We start from the raw sequence: 17,469 nt of genomic DNA, 5'->3' as shown, positions 1-17,469 counted from the left end.
ATATACATTTAAGTAATTGCAAAAAAAGTAAATAGTGCGTAATAAATTTGTCTACTACAAGTAATTAAATTACCTATAACAAACCATATTAGATAAATTAATGAAAATAAATGAATTTGATTACTTGAAATAAGAATTATATTCAGTAAATAAAAACATAATTATATACATTTTAGTAAATGCAAAAAAGTAAATAGTCTACTACAAGTAATTAAATTACTTATAACAAGATGATTTTGATTACTTAAAATAAGTATTAAATTGAGTATATATCTGTATATACATTTAAGTAATTGCAGAAATGATGAGTAAAATAAATCATTAGTAATTGTATTAGTGGTATTTACTAATTACGATTCCAATTACTAAACGAGATTGCCTTTTACTTGCTATTCTGACTAATTGTATTACTTAATATTTATAGTTTTTCTAAATTCAATTTCTTATTTTAAAAATGTATAGTAAAACTTTTTTTAGAGTGCAAGACAAGCTAGAACTATAAGAGCCTGTAATGCAGACAGTCCACGCATCGCAATTAAGAAAATCTGGGAGAGGCTGGAGAGACGCTTTGGAGCGACAGAACAGATCGAGAACTATATCCTGAAGAAAATTAAAGAATTCCCAGAGATTTCGACGGATCACTTTCATCTGCTCTACGACCTGGCAGACCTAGCATTCGAGATTGCATCATTAAAGGCACAACCTCAGTTTGAAGTCTTATTCAGCTACTTTGACTCAAAGAAAGGTGTTAACGAACTTGTGGAAAAACTTCCATGGAATCTGAAGGACAAGTGGACTTCAGAGGCAACAAAACATAAGCAAAGTATGGGAGTGGCATATCCACCCTTTTCTGTGTTCGTTAAGTTTCTGGAAAACATGGCAGAAATGAAGAATAGGATAGGTCATTGTTGGTCAAATTTGTCTTGGTGGAGCCCACCGACCCGAAGTCAGGACCTTCAAAACATTCGCATTGAAGAATGACAGACCCTCAACCTTTGAACCCTGCAACAGTGAGTTGTTGGTCAACGACAACCTGTTCCAGAAGACCGAACATGATGAGAAGATAGGATTCTCGATAGAAGACAGAGAATTCCTGAAATTGATGAACACATCATTCGAGAGAGATGACAGTGGCCATTGGGTGGCTCCCCTTCCATTTAAGCAGAACCGACTACGTCTACCAGACAACAAGACCCAAGCATTACAGCGTGCAAAAGCATTTGACAAGAACCTTCGACACAACTCTAGAAAGTACGAGCATGTCAAGGAGTTCATGATGAAATTGTTCAGTAGAGGACATGCAGAGAAGGCACCTATGCTCGAAGATGGAATAGAGAGATGGTATCTACCAATGTTTGGTGTGTATCACCCTAAAAAACCAGTATCCATTAGAGTGGTATTTGACTCATCCGCTCGTTTTGAAGGAGTGTCCTTGAATGGTTCACTGATGAAAGGGCCAGATCTGTCTAACAGCTTGCAAGGAGTACTGATGAGATTCCGGTTAGATCAATATGCCGTGATAGCGGATGTGGAGCAGATGTTCCATAATTTTCGAGTGAGAGAAGACCACCGAGACTACCTTCGTTTTTTATGGCATCCTAACCATGACTTAGACGCTCCATTGGAGGAATTTAGGATGACAGTACATGTATTTGGGAACAGTCCTAGTCCTTCAGTTGCTACGTTTGGATTGAGACAATCTGTCTCGACTGCAGACCCGGAAGTTCAAAACTTCGTATCCCGTAACTTTTATGTTGACGACGGACTGGTGAGCTTCAGTGATATACCTCAAGCGGTGGAACTTATCAAGCGTACACAAGAGGCTCTCTACGAAGGAGGACGGTTACGTCTACACAAATTCGCATCAAACTCTGTCGAAGTTTTGCAACATTTTGAAGCAGAAGATCTCAGCAAAGACCTACATGGGCTTGATATTATGCAAGACAACTTACCAGAGCAAAGAAGCCTGGGAATTGCATGGAACATTGAAGACGACACGTTTATCTTTAGGGTGAGCAAAGATCCCAAGCCCTTCACACGACGGGGTGTCTTATCAATCATAAACAGTCTCTTTGACCCCATTGGATTTACAGCCCCAATGACAGTGGTAAGGAAGATGCTTTTAAGGGAGGCAATGACCACAAAGTGCGACTGGGACGGCATACTCCCGGTCAGTTTTCAGACAGACTGGTAAAGTTGGGTAGACTCACTTCATGCTCTAGATAGGATTCATATACCCCACATGTATTGCCCACTTTCTGTAGGAAAGGCGTTACACCTAGAAGTTCACATATTTTCCGATGCATCTAAAAGAAGCAGTGGCTGCTGTAGCATACTTGAAAGCTTTCCACCAAAACACTCCGAGGTAGGATTTCTTCTCGGCAAAGCAAAGGTTGCCCCTTCGCATGGGCACACAATCCCAAGACTTGAACTATGTGCTTCAGTCTTAGCTGTAGAGATGGCAGAGACTATCCGAGAAGAACTACAAATTCCTAAGGACAACTTCACCTTTTACACAGACAGCCAAGTCGTCTTTGGATACATCTCTGACGATGCTAAAAGGTTCCATGTGTATGTGTCTAACAGGATGAGCAGAATTCGTTCATTTTGTGGACCAGGACGCTGGAGATACATCATGTCCGAACAGAATCCTGCTGATGTTGCGAGCCGGGGTTGCAGCACACGGGAGTTGCCTCAAAGCACTTGGCTTTCGGGACCGGATTTCTTGAGGGATAACACGCAACTTGGAGATCAACCTCAAACCTATGACCTTCTTAATCCAGACATGGACTAAAAAGTTCGCAAACAGGTGACTTGTAAGAAAACCTTTATTGCATCTCAGGGATATGAATCGTCACAGCCAGGAGACTTGTCTACATGGTGTGAGCGGTTTAAGAAATTCTTAACATGGATGAGTTTAATCCGTGCCATTGTGTGCCTCAAACGATTTGTGGCTAGAACCCGCTGTAAAAAATCAAATCCAGTAGCTCTGAAAGAAGATGCTGAACGATTTATCATTACACAGGCTCAAAACGACAGATATCCGTCAGAGATTCATGCAATCAAAAGCGGAAAACACCCACCACTTAACAGTCACTTAATCTCCCTCAATCCAGTACTAGACAAAAATGGGATTCTGCGAGTAGGAGGTCGAACTAAACACATGAAGGCTACTCACCTGACCACTCAACCTATCATTATCCCTAAGGATCACCATATTGCCACATTATTAGTACGTCACTACCATGCAGAAATTCATCACCAGGGTAGACACATGACAGAAGGAGCAGTCAGAGGCGCAGGTTTCTGGATTGTTGGATTCCGTGGGCTCGTGAACTCTCTGATTAGATCATGCATTATGTGCAAAAAACTGCGTGGGAATCTAGGATGGACAAAGATGGCGGACCTACCGTTGGACAGAATTGAGCCTGGCCCTCCTTTCAGCTTTATTGGAGTCGACGCATTCGGACCTTGGCCAGTTGTTGTAAAGAAGACTACCAGAGGTGTCAGGACTACATCCAAGTATTGGGCCATTCTTTTCACCTGTCTTGTGTCAAGAGCCATACACATAGAGCTAGTGGGAGACATGAGTATTGAAGCTTTTATCAATGCCCGAGAAGATTCATGGCCATTCGTGGCCCCGTGCACCAGTTTCGTTCAGATAGGGGCATAAATTTCATTGGGGCGATGAAGGAGTCAGGGAGTGCAAGATTACCTGACAAAGGTTGGATCTACATGGATCTTTAATCCACCATATGCACATCACTTTGGGGGCGCCTGGGAACGTCTTATAGGATCCTGCCGTCGTATTTTGGATGCCCTGTTGTTGGAGAACAGACCTAAAGACTTAACCTTTGATGTTCCTAGCACCTTTATGAGTGAAGTTAGCGCCATTATGAATTGCCTATCTCTAGCGATCCAGAAGCTTTATCGGTTCTCTCCCCATCCATGATCCTGACGTAGAAAGACCTTACCTCATCAATGAACAGATTATGCACATTAGAATACAACAAAAGAAAGCATGCTATATATGGTTGTTTAGATAATTTATTGTAGAATAAAATGGTACTAACACTTTTGCATTGCATTTCGTATAAGCGAAAACGACTGCAACACACGGGAGGGGGTGGTTTACCTCATTCGGAGTTAGATACCTTGTGTTATTATTATACTATTATTATTATACTATATTATACTTTTTCCTCAGAAACAAGTGCCTGTAATCTCAGAGTGTACATTTTACACCAATATACGATAAGAACAATAAAGAGCCGCTTTGACTCCTCTGGCCGGAGCATAAAGTTTTACATGCCAGCGGTAGTTCAAGGGGAGGGGGCTGTTCAAAACATTTCCAGTTTCAGGAAAGCAAGCATAGATAGATTAATTCCTGGAAAGCAGTACAAACTCTTAAATGCCACCTGCCATACTACATATGGCATTAAGCTGAAAGGGGACTCGGTCTTAAGTATTTTATTTTACGGAGTTGCGTTCCTTTGTCTTCAAAAATATTTTAACATTTATAATACATAAAAACTAAATAATGGCAAACAAACACAAACGCTCAAACACACACACACACACGACGAGAGGATGTATATCAATGTAAATAGTACGAATATTGAATAGTTATCTGAATATATTTTGTAGATAATGGACACAGTATTCCAAATGACGGAAAAGGAAAAAAAAATCAGAAATGAATTTTTCAATCCTACAACATACACCATAGTCACTATCCAACAACATGCGACTGTCGCTTGGCCCGGTCCAAGTAAAAAGCGTAAGTGTAAATATCATTTGCGTGGTTGTCTGTTTGAGTATGTACAAGTGAGTACTATTCTAATAACTGATTTTAGATTGGTGAGACGGGAGTGGTGGCGACCGGTTCGCAAAGGAGGGAAATACAGCTCTCTATGGACGATCGGTCTGTTCTCCTTACTCTCCGGGGTAAGGAGACAGACCTTGAAGTCGTTGCTTGGGACATGTATATTGTCCGCAACATAGTCCCCAGTAACGACTTCAATAAGCAGAGGTGTTACGCGTCCACTCCTTTGACAAAGTTCGAGGTAAAATGCATACACTGTCTCGTCAGAATATTTTAAAATTTGACTAACAAATTGTAATCTATTTTAGGCAAAACCTGAGAAGTCCAGGGCAACTGTTCTTGCCGTTGGACAACCCCCAGTTGTACAACCTGCAGTGCCGGACCGGAGATTGCTGATCCTTCGACCTGTCAGACTGATGAAGCCCCGTCCGCGTCAGCTGATCCGCCAATCTGTGAACCACGAATGCCATCAACTCTAGTTCAGGGCACCACTCCCGTACGGTTCCGTACCTACCGCAACTCCACTGCAGAAGGCACCGGAAGTTCCTTTCAACTGGTCTTGATGATGGAAATGGTGGACATGCGTCAAGCCATCGACACCCTGACGAAGAAGTTGGACGCTGCCAACCGCTGCATTGCACCGTATGAGGCCACACAGAAGACTGTGCTCTTGAACACCAACGTCTTGATCGACATCGCAAGGAACATCCGAAGCAAGCGCCAGGATCCTATCGCTCCAGTGGCCGTGTCGACAAAACTCTCGCTGGACGACATACCCGAGGAATACGCAATCGGTGTTGATAAACTGCGCCAGATAGTGAGGGATTTCCGGAACACCGGTAACTTCGCCGTTAACCTGTGCAGAAAACTGTGGCCGGAACTTTACGGCGAAGGAAATCTTTGGTTTTCTTACAACTGGTACGGTGGTGGCAAACACAACAAACAGGAGCTGGACCGTGTTAGGAAAGGCGTGGTGAAGTACGTGTTATTTCTACCCTGAAGTCGTGAGTGAAGATTCGTGGAGAGAGAGGATCGTCACTAGTATCAACGAGTCCCTACGACGTAACGACAAGCGTTCCATGAAGAACACCACCGTCATCAGTGACATTCCTATCACTCCCCTGGAACCCACATGTGATGATGGTGTGTTTGCATTTACTGACTTGTGACTTGTGTAGTGCTGCGTTGAAAACTGACTGTATACATTTGGTACATTGAACTTCAACTTTTGTACTTGTAAAGCATTTGTTTTGCATTCATAAATGCTAAAATTGTAACCATTTGATAATTTTGAATATGGTGTGTCGATATATTCAATATGATATGTTGTACTGTTGAATAAATTTAATATGAACAGTTGCTTTTTTTTCTTTTTTCAAATATTTCAAAACCACAATCGACAATAATGATGATTAATTGTGAAATCATATTGATATGTTGAACTTTTCAATATGAATACGATATAACCAGAGCACTAAATTACTAGTGGTGATGTGTATACACACACCACAAGCGGGGTGCATTCAGGGACTGTGGAGTGACCGAGATAAAGCAGCTCATATAAATTTCTTGGAACTAAAAGCACCGTTTCTCGCCATAACACGTTTATGTAATCAGCTTAATGACTGTCATGTTTAAGTATGTCTAGATAACACAGTTTCTGTTACGTATATAAACAAAATAGGGGGGGGTTGAAACCTTGAACAATCTAACAAGATCGTTTTGGGATTTTGTATGAAGAAAAATGTATTGGTAACAGCCTCTCATATAGCAGGGGTGGAAAATGTAGAAGCTGATTACCTTTCACGCAACTGATATGGAATGGATGCTTCACCCTGAAATTTTTGAAGAAATTAATAAAATTACCGGGACATGTGATATTGACTTCTTCGCATCCAGAGATGACAAACAAATTTCCACATATGTGTCTTATTCCCCTGATAAACATACATCCGCAGTATATGCTTTTACAATTTCCTGGAGTGAATTACAGTGTTATATTTTCTCTCCTTTCTGTGTTCTCAGCAGGGTGCTCCAAAATATAATAACGGAGAGTGTGGAGGCAGTAATTGTGGCACCCATCTGGCCGATTTGTCAGCAAAAACAAATTGATATATTTAACACAAATGTAAATAACGTTTAAGAATTTTTAACAAGACTGTATAAATCAGGTTTTGGTTACATTAGCTTAAATACCGCAAGAAGTGCATTATATTCTTTTTGGCAATTAGCAAATTCTGTAAATATTGGTTCACATCCCTTAGTGTGTAGGTTTTAAGAGGTGTATTTATAATGAGACCAGCATTACCTAGATATAACGTTACATGGAATGTAGATATTGTGTTAAACTATTTGCGAACTAGAATCTTTGAGTGAATTAACTTTGTTACATTTATCGCACAAGTTGTTAATGTTACTTGTACTATAGTCTGGACAGAGAGGTCAAACATTACATTGGTTAGACATAAGAAATATTTGTATATACGACTTTGTGAAAATTGGTATTTATGACCTTTTAAAAACATCAAGTCCTGGAAAACATATTGGGGAGTTAAATTTTCCTCGTTACCCAAACGATGAAAGATTGTGTATTGTCCGAGTTATGAGACATTATCTAGAAAGAACAAAAGATCTGAGAAAAACTGTTACCACTTTATTTATCGCGACGCAGAAACCCCACAGAGGGGTGTCGCGAGATACTATTGGAAGGTGGATGAAATCAGTCATGTGCGCGGCAGGAATCGACATCAGCATATTCAAAGCCCACAGCACAAGGACGGCATCATTCGCGCGCAAACTCCCGATGGCTACTGTTCGAAAGACTGTTGGGTGGAAAAGTGACAGTGTTTTCTGAAAATTTTATAATAAACTTGTTGTAGTTGATGATAACTTTAGTAAAAAAGTGTTGGGAAAATATGATAAATTGTGAAACGTTCCGAAGTGACTTGAAAAAATTGCATATGAAATTGTTTAATACATTTAATAACAAGAACTGGCTTTCGGTTTGTGCTTTAAACAGAAAAGGAGTAATATGATATCAAGATGAGAATTAAGGAGGTTTTAAATATTATCATTGTAGTCCATATCAAATATATACACATAAGAAAAATTAAAGAATGTGTGATAAATTTAAAGTAAAACTATTAAGCACATCTAATTATTTATCAGGATGTATCAACTCTAAAGTCTCATTTGAGGCTGAGGCATCCTATTAGGAGAAGAAATCCGTAAGTTAAACGAGACTTACCTGGAAGGTGAAGTTTGCCTGGAATTTCTTCGACCAATTGGGGTGACGAGGGATCAAATGCCGTTTATTAGAGATATACACCCACCCATTGGAAACAATTGATAAATCTAAATAAAGCTCTAAAGTATGTATCACGTGGTAAGCTTATCATCTCATTTGATCCCTCGTCACCCCAATTGGTCGAAGAAATACCAGTCAAACTTCACCTTCCAGGTAAGTCTCGTTTAACTTTAGAATTTTGCAGCAGAAGCATAGCATTTGAAGAATGCTGCAAGGTTGTGTCAACTCTTGAAAGAATCGGAATGGGGACAGAGTGGACAGAAGACACAAAGTCAGGAAGGACAGAAGACACAAAGTCAGTAATAGTGGCTACAAAACAGTATCTTAAGATGGAATATAAAGTAAGTTATTTCATACCTAGTTTTTCTCATTTACTTATAAGCCCATTAAAAATACATGCTTCTTTCCCACCTCATTCCTGATTTTAATGTTTTGCCTAAATCCATACGAAGGTTTTCTGATGGAATTTTTTTATAGTTATTTATTTTCTTTTCAGATGCATGTATCAAATCAGAGTGAAATTCCTGATCATTGCTGTCAGTTTGCATTAAGTCTTGGCAATGGAGAATTTCCTAGCTTCTGTGGACATCAACATGACAAATTATGTAGTAACTGCGAAGGCCTGCGAAAAGCAATAGACTCTATTGAGAATGCTGTTAAATCTTCAAAAGTTCAGTATGAATATGAAGACCAAAAAGATGCGATTCACTATACTTTGAGTCAGGTTATATTTGTTTATAGACCAGAATAGCAACAAAGCAACTACAGTGTATTTTGCAAAGAAAATCAAATAAAAAATATCGAGGCAAAGGATAGGACAAAAATCAAAATTATTTTATTAATAAAAAGGTTTTGAAAAATATGTATCGATATAACTTATCCCTAAAATATTTCATAAAAATTTCAGGGATGTAAAGCAATTGAAGAATGGAAAAAACACATCTTGCGCACAGTAAATCAACATGGAGCACGTACCGAGATCCTGAGGAATTTATCAGAAGATGAAATCTTTATAGAGCGTGATTGGGCCATGAAGTTTCTACCCATGGTGTACAGGTAAACATACCAAAAATTGAACTTTGGCTTTATTATTATCTAGACAGCAGAATAAGTTCTTATGAGAATTTGCAAGGCAAACTAAAAATTCAAGGCCCTGTGTATGAGGTTCTAATACTGCTAAATGATGGAGCACTATTGATGATTTAGTGAATAACATACTTACACTTTTCAAATGTTTTTTTTTCTTTGAAATTTGTGTAGAGCTACTTGATTGAAGTCTTGCTTGAATTTTGATGAGGATTATGAAAATGCTATGAGGGCATGCCATTTCAATCAAAGAACTGAAGTACTGACGGGAGTTGATTTTATCGATTAAAATCAACTTATCTTGCATGACAATTAGTTTCTAGTCTGTATTTGAATTACGCTTTTTTATATTATATGAAATTGTAGACTTTTCCGACAAGAATTTTGAGAAACCCCATATAAATCATGTTGTGTAGTATTTAAAGATAGATTTCAAACTATGTATTAGTGATCGAAACAATTCTAAGAATCGTATGGATCCAGGCACTTTTGATGTCGAACTCTAGTCTCGTTCAACCAGACGCTCGGCTGTCTGCGTTAATCTCCCACAAGCAAGAGAGCCTCTCTACTTGTCGGAGACAGCCGAGCGTCAGGTTAAACGAGACTTTATTAAACTCTGGCGTAGGAGCACATGAGACTACAAAAATATCTAAATTGTTCGTATTATATAAAATCTGACTTTTTTCAAAGTGTTTATAGATAAGTTTCCTTGAAAACAATGCTTCAGCATACATTCAATTACATCGAATTTTTCTACAATTTTCAAGAACTAAGTCTTGTCAGCGGTGATGATTTGTGCTTAGGTCCAAACACTGTTTCACTTTCGGTTTGCCAGAGTAACTGCATAGGAGAGTTGATTAAAATGAACTCCCAAAAATGCATTAGAAAGCATTAGATTAATTGGTGGGATTTCCTTCTCAATCCAAACCCGTAGCAATCCGTAAAAATATCTGAAATTACTAACATAAACGCAGACCTTTATATGATTTTGTGAATAATCATTACTTTTTATGATTAGTCATAAATATGTGTATAAAACAATAAAATTTGATTTTTGATTTACAGACATAAAAGAAGCTCAATCGTTTTTTGAGCAGCACACTGAGCAGATAGTCGCTGTCTGTAATCAGGGGAAAGACAATCTTATTGCATGGACAACATCAGATGAAAGCATCAAGAAATCAGAATCTGGACCAACGAAAAGTAAAATCACCGCAAAAATGGTGGCTCGGTATTGTTCGGGGTCACGGTTTTTACAATTTTGATTTTTCACTATATAAGGATCCCTGCATAGTCCGGCTGATTGGTGAAAAAATTGCTCACTTAATGAAGAAAGCACCAAATTTGGCATGTTGGTATGTTTAGGTGTACTGAGCAATATAAGCTATGGACCCACTCTCAAAAATCAATATGGCCGCCATTTTCAAGATGGCCGCCATATAGCTTATCATTTTAAAAACTTTTTACAATAAAATCTCTATTTTTGATCCTAGAAGTTCGAAATTTTACACAGTTGATATTAAGTGGATGCTTTGGAAGTTCTAATATTCAAAATGATAATATTTCAATATGGCCGCCAAATTCAAAATGGCCGCCATGTAAAATATCTCTTACATCTCCGTTTGTTTCAAACAATACTACTTTTGATGATGGTTTAAAATACAACAGAATTTATCAATTGTAAATAAATTGGGAGCCTTAATTAATGATTGAATTTGATAATTTGATCTTTCAATATGCTTGCCATATTATCTCTGACTGGTTTTATATAAAAGTTTTCAAATGAGTTCATTGATGACTGGTATGAGATTAAAATGTTTTACATAAATGAATTTATTTCACTTGAATATAAAAATGATAAAATGGAATCAAATATCAGTTAATTAGGAAATTAGGACGAATCTGCATTTACATGTAACAATGACATACAGTGGTTTTCATACTTGGATCATGATGCAGACGACAAAATGGTTACACAAAGTAGGTAAGTGTTTGTGTTTTGATAATTTATTTATAATTTTCTGAATAAGTTATGTACATGTACACTTAAACAAATATAATATCACATAAAAACACTTACATAAACATAAACAGTTAAAGAACAACTGTTAAATAGATAACAAATGTTCCATCCCCTAAAAAAGTATGAAACACCATTTCGGTAACAGTTATAGAATTTTTTTGAAGTAGCTAAATATGGTAGGCTATTCATCTAAGATGCGTGTAAGTTTTGAAATATTGTCATCTTATTTCAGTCAATTTGACCAAAACAATCGAGTTTATATAACCTTTATAATATATTGTAGATCTTGCTTGGCAAGTGATTGAGGAAATGAAGTAAAGTTATCTTTTGATAAGAAATGTCCAAACACATTAAAATCGTAAATCCAGACATTGAGTCTTCATCGTCAAATTTAACAATAATATTTGATTGGGAAAAATGTATTTTATGCCAAGAGAGCACATCTGAAGCTCTGCAATGTCCAGCAAATATAAGGAGATCTGATATTGAAGTTGGTGCTGGATATAGATCTCTGGAAACAGTGCTCCTTCGATGTCAAAGTATAAATTGGTTTCCAACGACAATTAGACTTGACCAATTGAATGATGCAAATGGTATTGCATCCAAGTTACAGTTGATGAAAGCCAAGTGGCACAAAACATGTAGGAACAAATACACAGACATGAAATTAAAACGACATGAACATTCGAAAAGAAAAGTTGAATCAGACATTTCTGAAACATCAAGAAAGATAACTCGCCAAAGTCCTGGTTGCTCGACATCGACAATGACTCAAGATTGTTTTTTCTGTGGTGGAACATCAGGAGAGCTTCACAAAGTTTCTACCTTCAGTATAGACAGTAATATCAGGAAATATGCATTGCAAGTGCAGGATACTGTATTGTTGGCGAAACTTAGCGCAGGGGATATGATATCACAAGAAGCTATGTATCACAAAAACTGCTACTTAAATCTTTTTAACAAAGCAAGACCACAAAAGATTGTAGATGAGAATGGCGAAAATCAAATCCATGGAATAGTTTTGGCTGAACTTGTATCATATGTAGAGGATTCACGAATGAACAAAGGTGTAGCTGCTGTATTTAGGCTGGCAGATCTCATGGCAATGTACAGTAATCGTTTAGAGCAATTTGGTCTCGACATGAATAAAAGACCCAACTCAACACATGTAAAAGACAGAATCCTAGCAGCAATACCAGATTTACAAGCCCACAAACAAGGACGGGATGTTTTACTCATGTTCAATGAAGATGTTGGGAATGCTATTCGACAGGCAATTACAAATCACTATGATGACGATGCTTTAATTCTTGCAAAAGCTGCAAAAATTGTTCGGAAGGAAATGATGCAAACAAAGTATTCCTTCAAAGGGTTCTTTGAAACTGATTGTCAAAAGAATTCTGTTCCACAATCTTTAAAAACACTTGTAGGCATGATTTTAGGTGGGCCAAGTATTGAGATGCAGTCCTCAAATTTTATAGAAGCTCAGTGTACTCTAACGATTGCACAATTGATCCAATTTAATTCATCTGTTCGCAGGAGAAAAGATTCTGCAATTTATTCATCACATGCAACTGACCGAGAGCCTCCATTGCCAACATATTTAGGCTTGCTAATACATGCTGAAACAAGAAAAAGAGGGCTTGTTGAAAAGCTGTATGATTTAGGCTTATCCATTTCTTATGACAGAATAATGCAATTATCAGCATCACTGGGAAATTCCATCTGCGAATCTTTCAATATTGAAAATGTAGTTTGTCCTGCTAAGCTTAGAAAAAATCTTTTTACAACTGCTGCAATTGACAATATAGACCACAATCCTAGTTCGACAACTGCACAAGGCTCTTTACACGGCACAGCAATTTCAGTATTCCAACATCCAGAAAATGAGGGGGATGGCATCGAGCGCTTGATCCCACCAATAGAGGCATCTTTTGCTAGACATGAAAAACTAAAGCCACTGCCAGAATTTTACACTGTAGTCCCACCAGTTGTGCTTCCAAGGGAAAGATCAGAGAGTTCTCCAATTAGAGGTTCCCTACTAGTCACTGATGATATACATGTAACAGTTCCGAATGCATTGAATGAGGAATACAGGTACAGCTATAATATAGTTTGAAATTTCCTGTTACAGTCAAACACAATTCTTATATGTTTTCCTAAGTAACAAGTACTAACATTTAATATACATATATATGCATATCTATATATTATTTCAGATGGCTTGAACATGTCCATGAAAATATTGCAGCTGACAATAGTGAATGCATGGAATATTCTTGGTCAGCTTTTCATGCAAAAAGACTACAAGATAATCCAGAGACAGTAATAGACATTAGCTCATTGTTACCTTTATTCCAAGAAGAGGCAAAGTCAGTTGCAATGATTCGACATGCTTTAGATATTATTAAGAAAATTGTCAACTTTCTTAACCCAGGACAGACACCTGTCATCACATGTGACCAACCCCTCTTTGCATTAGCAAAGCTGATTCAATGGACCTGGCCAGAAAGATTTTCAGAGAAACATGTTGTCATCCTATTTGGTGGTCTTCACATTGAAATTGCTGCTTTTAGAACGATTGGTGATTGGCTAGAAAACAGTGGCTGGACCAGTGTACTATGTCAAGCCGACATAGCAAGTTCAGGCACCGCTGATTCATTCCTTAAAGCATCCCACGTGAAACGGACAAGACACGCACATGAGGTGACTGCTTGTTCTTTATACATTTTGATGAAGCGTTCTTACGACAGATATATAACAGAACAGGGTGAAAATGATCAGCTTGTATTTGAAGAATGGCGAGAACAAAGAGAAATTGAAAGTCCCCTTTTCAACTTCTGGTCTTTAACACTGAAGTTTGAAATTGCAATATTAGTTTTCATCAGATCACTGAGAGAGGGTAATTTTCAACTGTATAAAGAATCAATTTCACTTCTTATCCCTTGGTTCTTTGCGCTCGATCATCCGAACTATGCGAGATGGTTACCTGTTCACTTACGTGACATGGTTATGCTACATGATAATTCACCAGAAGTGGAAAAAGAGTTTCAAAATGGTAAATTTGTTGCTAAGAAATCTCATAATAGATTTTCATCAATAGCATTAGATCAGGCACATGAGCAGAACAATAAGTTAGTGAAAGGAGATGGTGGAGCAATTGGCCTTACAGAAAATATGGCTCAGCTTCAAAGGTGGATGGTATCGGGTCCAGAAGTAGCCAGAGTAATAAATGAATTCGAATCTGCTCAAGAACAAATAAAGAAAGATCAAAGCAAAGGACCAGATATACGACACCACGAACAGGTCAGGAGTCAGCAAAACACATTCGCAAAGCATGTAAACGCTTTCTGTTCAGTTGTAGAAGATATGGGAAATCCTTTTATGGAACAAAGCGAGGATTTACTTATATTGGATACACATGATATTGTTGACAAAAAGGTAGCTGAAACAGTTAGAAACATAGAGATTATTGGAAAACAGCAATTCCACCAGTTTGTAAAAGAACGTTTAGAGAGTAACTCAAAATCTATTTACGAACCAATTAAACAAAACAAGCTCCTTTTATTTAGCCGTCAACAACCAAGAACAGTATCCAAGGAGAAACAGCAAATAGTATCATTGAAACAGAACTGTTCTCTTTTTTCACAGTTATATGTTTCGTGTCAAGTTCGAAATGGCGATCTTGTAGATTTTTTCAAACATGAAAACCAAGCTTATCCTCCATCCCTTTCACAATTTGGTGATTTACGCCATGGATCGAAATCTGATCTTCTTGTTCAATTGGAGAAAACTACCGAATCAAGCAATGAGGCACCTTCAGTTGATGCTTTAGTTTTAGATGGGGCTGCCCTTGTTAATATGCTTAAACCAAGGGGGAGTAAAACGTTTGAAGATTACTTCAGAGATATTTTTAAACCATATATTCAGATTCAGCTGCACTCTGTCAGGAGAATTGATATCATCTGGGATGAATATTTTACAGACAGCTTAAAATCATCGGAAAGAACCAGAAGAGGCAAGGGGATAAGAAGGAGGGTTTTATCAGACTCTAACGTTCCGGGAAATTGGGAAAGTTTCTTAAGAGTAGACGAGAACAAGAAGGAATTGTTTGTTTACCTATCAAAACAACTGGTATCAGACCAAAGTTGGGATGCTGAGAAACAGCTCGTTACTACTATAGGCAGCTCTGTCATGTGCTTTAAGACAAAGGACACCAGTCAAATAGAACCTTGCACACATGAAGAGGCAGATACACGAATGATGCTTCATGTTAAGGATGCAGTTGCAGAAGGGCACGAGTGTGTCATGATTCGGACGGTTGATACCGATGTTGTGGTTATAGCCATATCTTGTTTTAAGAAAATTGAACAGATAAAAGAATTGTGGATTGCCTTCGGAGTTGGAAAAAATTTTAGGTACCTGTCAGTCCACAATATTGCCAATGCTCTTGGACCCCAGAAGTCACATGGCCTTTTATTTTTCCATGCATTCACGGGCTGTGATCAGGTATCATCATTTGGAAACAAGGGTAAAAAAAGAGCATGGGATACATGGACAAGCTATAGACCAGTAATGGAAACCTTTGACAATTTAAGCGATAAGAGTCTGTCGCCAACAGCCGTTGTGGATCACATGGAAGAAATACAACGTTTTGTTGTGCTCATGTACGATAAAGCAAGTGAGTGTGTAACAGTCAATGGCGCAAGAATGGACCTATTTGCTAGAAAAGGAAGGGCAATTGATAATATTCCTCCTACAGAAGCAGCACTGCTTCAACACACAAAGCGAGCCTGTTATATGGCTAGCCAGGTCTGGGACAGATGTCTTGAACCTACCTCTACAACAGTAGATCCAGGAACATGGGGCTGGAAAAGGAATGAAACAAATATGTGGATTCCATTTTGGACAGTACTACCTGAAGCATCAGCATCATGCAATGAGCTAATTAAATGTGGATGCAAGCCTCAGATTGGATGTAGAGGGAGATGCCGATGTATTAAAGCTAATTTGACCTGCACTGCTCTTTGTAAATGTGGCGGAGAATGTGACAGAGACTAATTTTTGAACATTCTCAACATTAAAACTTTCTTGAAATATCTTTAGCATTTGTGTCTCTTTTATCTAAAAGAAAAAGACCGGATAATTTTCATTTTTAATAAAATAATTATTTAATCAAAAAAAGGGTTACTATTTTGGGCAAAATTTTGGCAAAAATATCATAAAAAGCATCACGTTTTACTTAACTTTATTTAATCTGCAATTACATGAAATGGTAAACCTTCCTTAATGATTAAACATCATTAGTTATTTTTAAAATGTTGCTCCTTTGTCAAAACAAACTTTTTAATAAAGGAAAATTGAAAAATTTTATCAGTTTTCCGCCATCTTGAAAATGGCGGCCATATTGGATTTTGAAAAGTGGGTCCATAGCTGAAATTGAAGCTTATACATAACAAAACTTGTGTAGAAAGTTTCATGCTTTCTTCATCAAGTGAGCAATTTTGCTAAAATTTTGCACCAATCAGCTGGACTAGCATAGTAATCTCACAACTGTTACATTGTAGTTTTCAAGAAGATTTTTTAAACATGTTTCTTATATATTTCTATGTTAAGCGCCGCCTGGACCCCAATTTTAGGTCTGGGGTCAGGATATTTAACAGTAAAGGGTCACGATTTTTAACAATTAGGATTCTGCAATAGTTAAAGATATATGCATAGTTATATCCAAAAAAGTCGCGTTAAAGCTTTTAAGAAGATTTTTAATCATTTTCCTTTTTATTTTAACTTTGAACCCCGTCCAAGTTTTTGTCCGAAGACCACGATTTTTAAAATTTTGAAACTTAGCTATTTATACAAGCTTGGTGGAAATGTTGGCATTTCTAGTGCAGTGGTTTTTGGCATTAAATGAGTTTTAACTAGTACAGAGGACCACAGATCCATCACTCCCGTGTCTACTTCACTTTGAACATTCCAACAGTCAACACATCCACCCCTATTTCTATATCCCACCCAGCAGAGAGGACTAACACGACCGATTAACAAAGTAAATATGTTTATTACTTCTTGAGTCTTTTGGGAATACCCATGGTTACCCAGCATAATTAAGGTCTTACGTTTCCAACGGAAGACCTTATTGTTTTCGTACTGTTTCTTATTATTTTCCCCCCAAATTTTGTGCACGAGATTTCTCGAAATCTATTCGACCGATTTCGACCATTTTTTTCA

The 17,469-nt window shown here is 37.7% G+C and overlaps 2 protein-coding genes and 1 pseudogene across 2 annotated transcripts; all 3 read left to right on the top strand.

Moving 5' to 3' along the window:
• Positions 1 to 2,911: 2,911 nt before the first annotated feature.
• Positions 2,912 to 3,673, top strand: LOC128174833 (uncharacterized). The gene has a single exon (XM_052840271.1). The coding sequence runs from the start codon at positions 2,912 to 2,914 to the stop codon at positions 3,671 to 3,673; it is 762 nt and encodes a 253-aa protein (XP_052696231.1).
• A 1,071-nt stretch (positions 3,674 to 4,744) lies between these two features.
• On the top strand, positions 4,745 to 5,994 carry LOC128174832 (uncharacterized; annotated as a pseudogene).
• Positions 5,995 to 10,976: 4,982 nt separating this feature from the next.
• LOC128170835 (uncharacterized) lies at positions 10,977 to 16,770 on the top strand. The gene is made up of 2 exons (XM_052836588.1): positions 10,977 to 13,338; positions 13,461 to 16,770. The coding sequence occupies exons 1-2, from the start codon at positions 11,579 to 11,581 to the stop codon at positions 16,300 to 16,302; spliced, it is 4,602 nt and encodes a 1,533-aa protein (XP_052692548.1). The 5' UTR covers positions 10,977 to 11,578; the 3' UTR covers positions 16,303 to 16,770.
• Positions 16,771 to 17,469: the final 699 nt, after the last annotated feature.

Source organism: Crassostrea angulata, chromosome 2 (assembly GCF_025612915.1).
Source record: "Crassostrea angulata isolate pt1a10 chromosome 2, ASM2561291v2, whole genome shotgun sequence".
In the NCBI taxonomy this organism is placed as follows: domain Eukaryota; kingdom Metazoa; phylum Mollusca; class Bivalvia; order Ostreida; family Ostreidae; genus Magallana; species Magallana angulata.
The sequence above is the reverse complement of the archived record's forward strand: the minus strand, read 5'-3'. Positions and strand labels throughout refer to the sequence as shown.

Bases quoted from the DNA above. Each gene is read 5' to 3' on its own strand.
- LOC128174833 (XM_052840271.1), top strand. From the start codon at position 2,912: ATGAGTTTAATCCGTGCCATTGTGTGCCTCAAACGATTTGTGGCTAGA.
- LOC128170835 (XM_052836588.1), top strand. From the start codon at position 11,579: ATGTCCAAACACATTAAAATCGTAAATCCAGACATTGAGTCTTCATCG. The intron at 13,339-13,460 runs GTACAGCTATAA...ATATTATTTCAG, and splicing joins GCATTGAATGAGGAATACAG to ATGGCTTGAACATGTCCATG.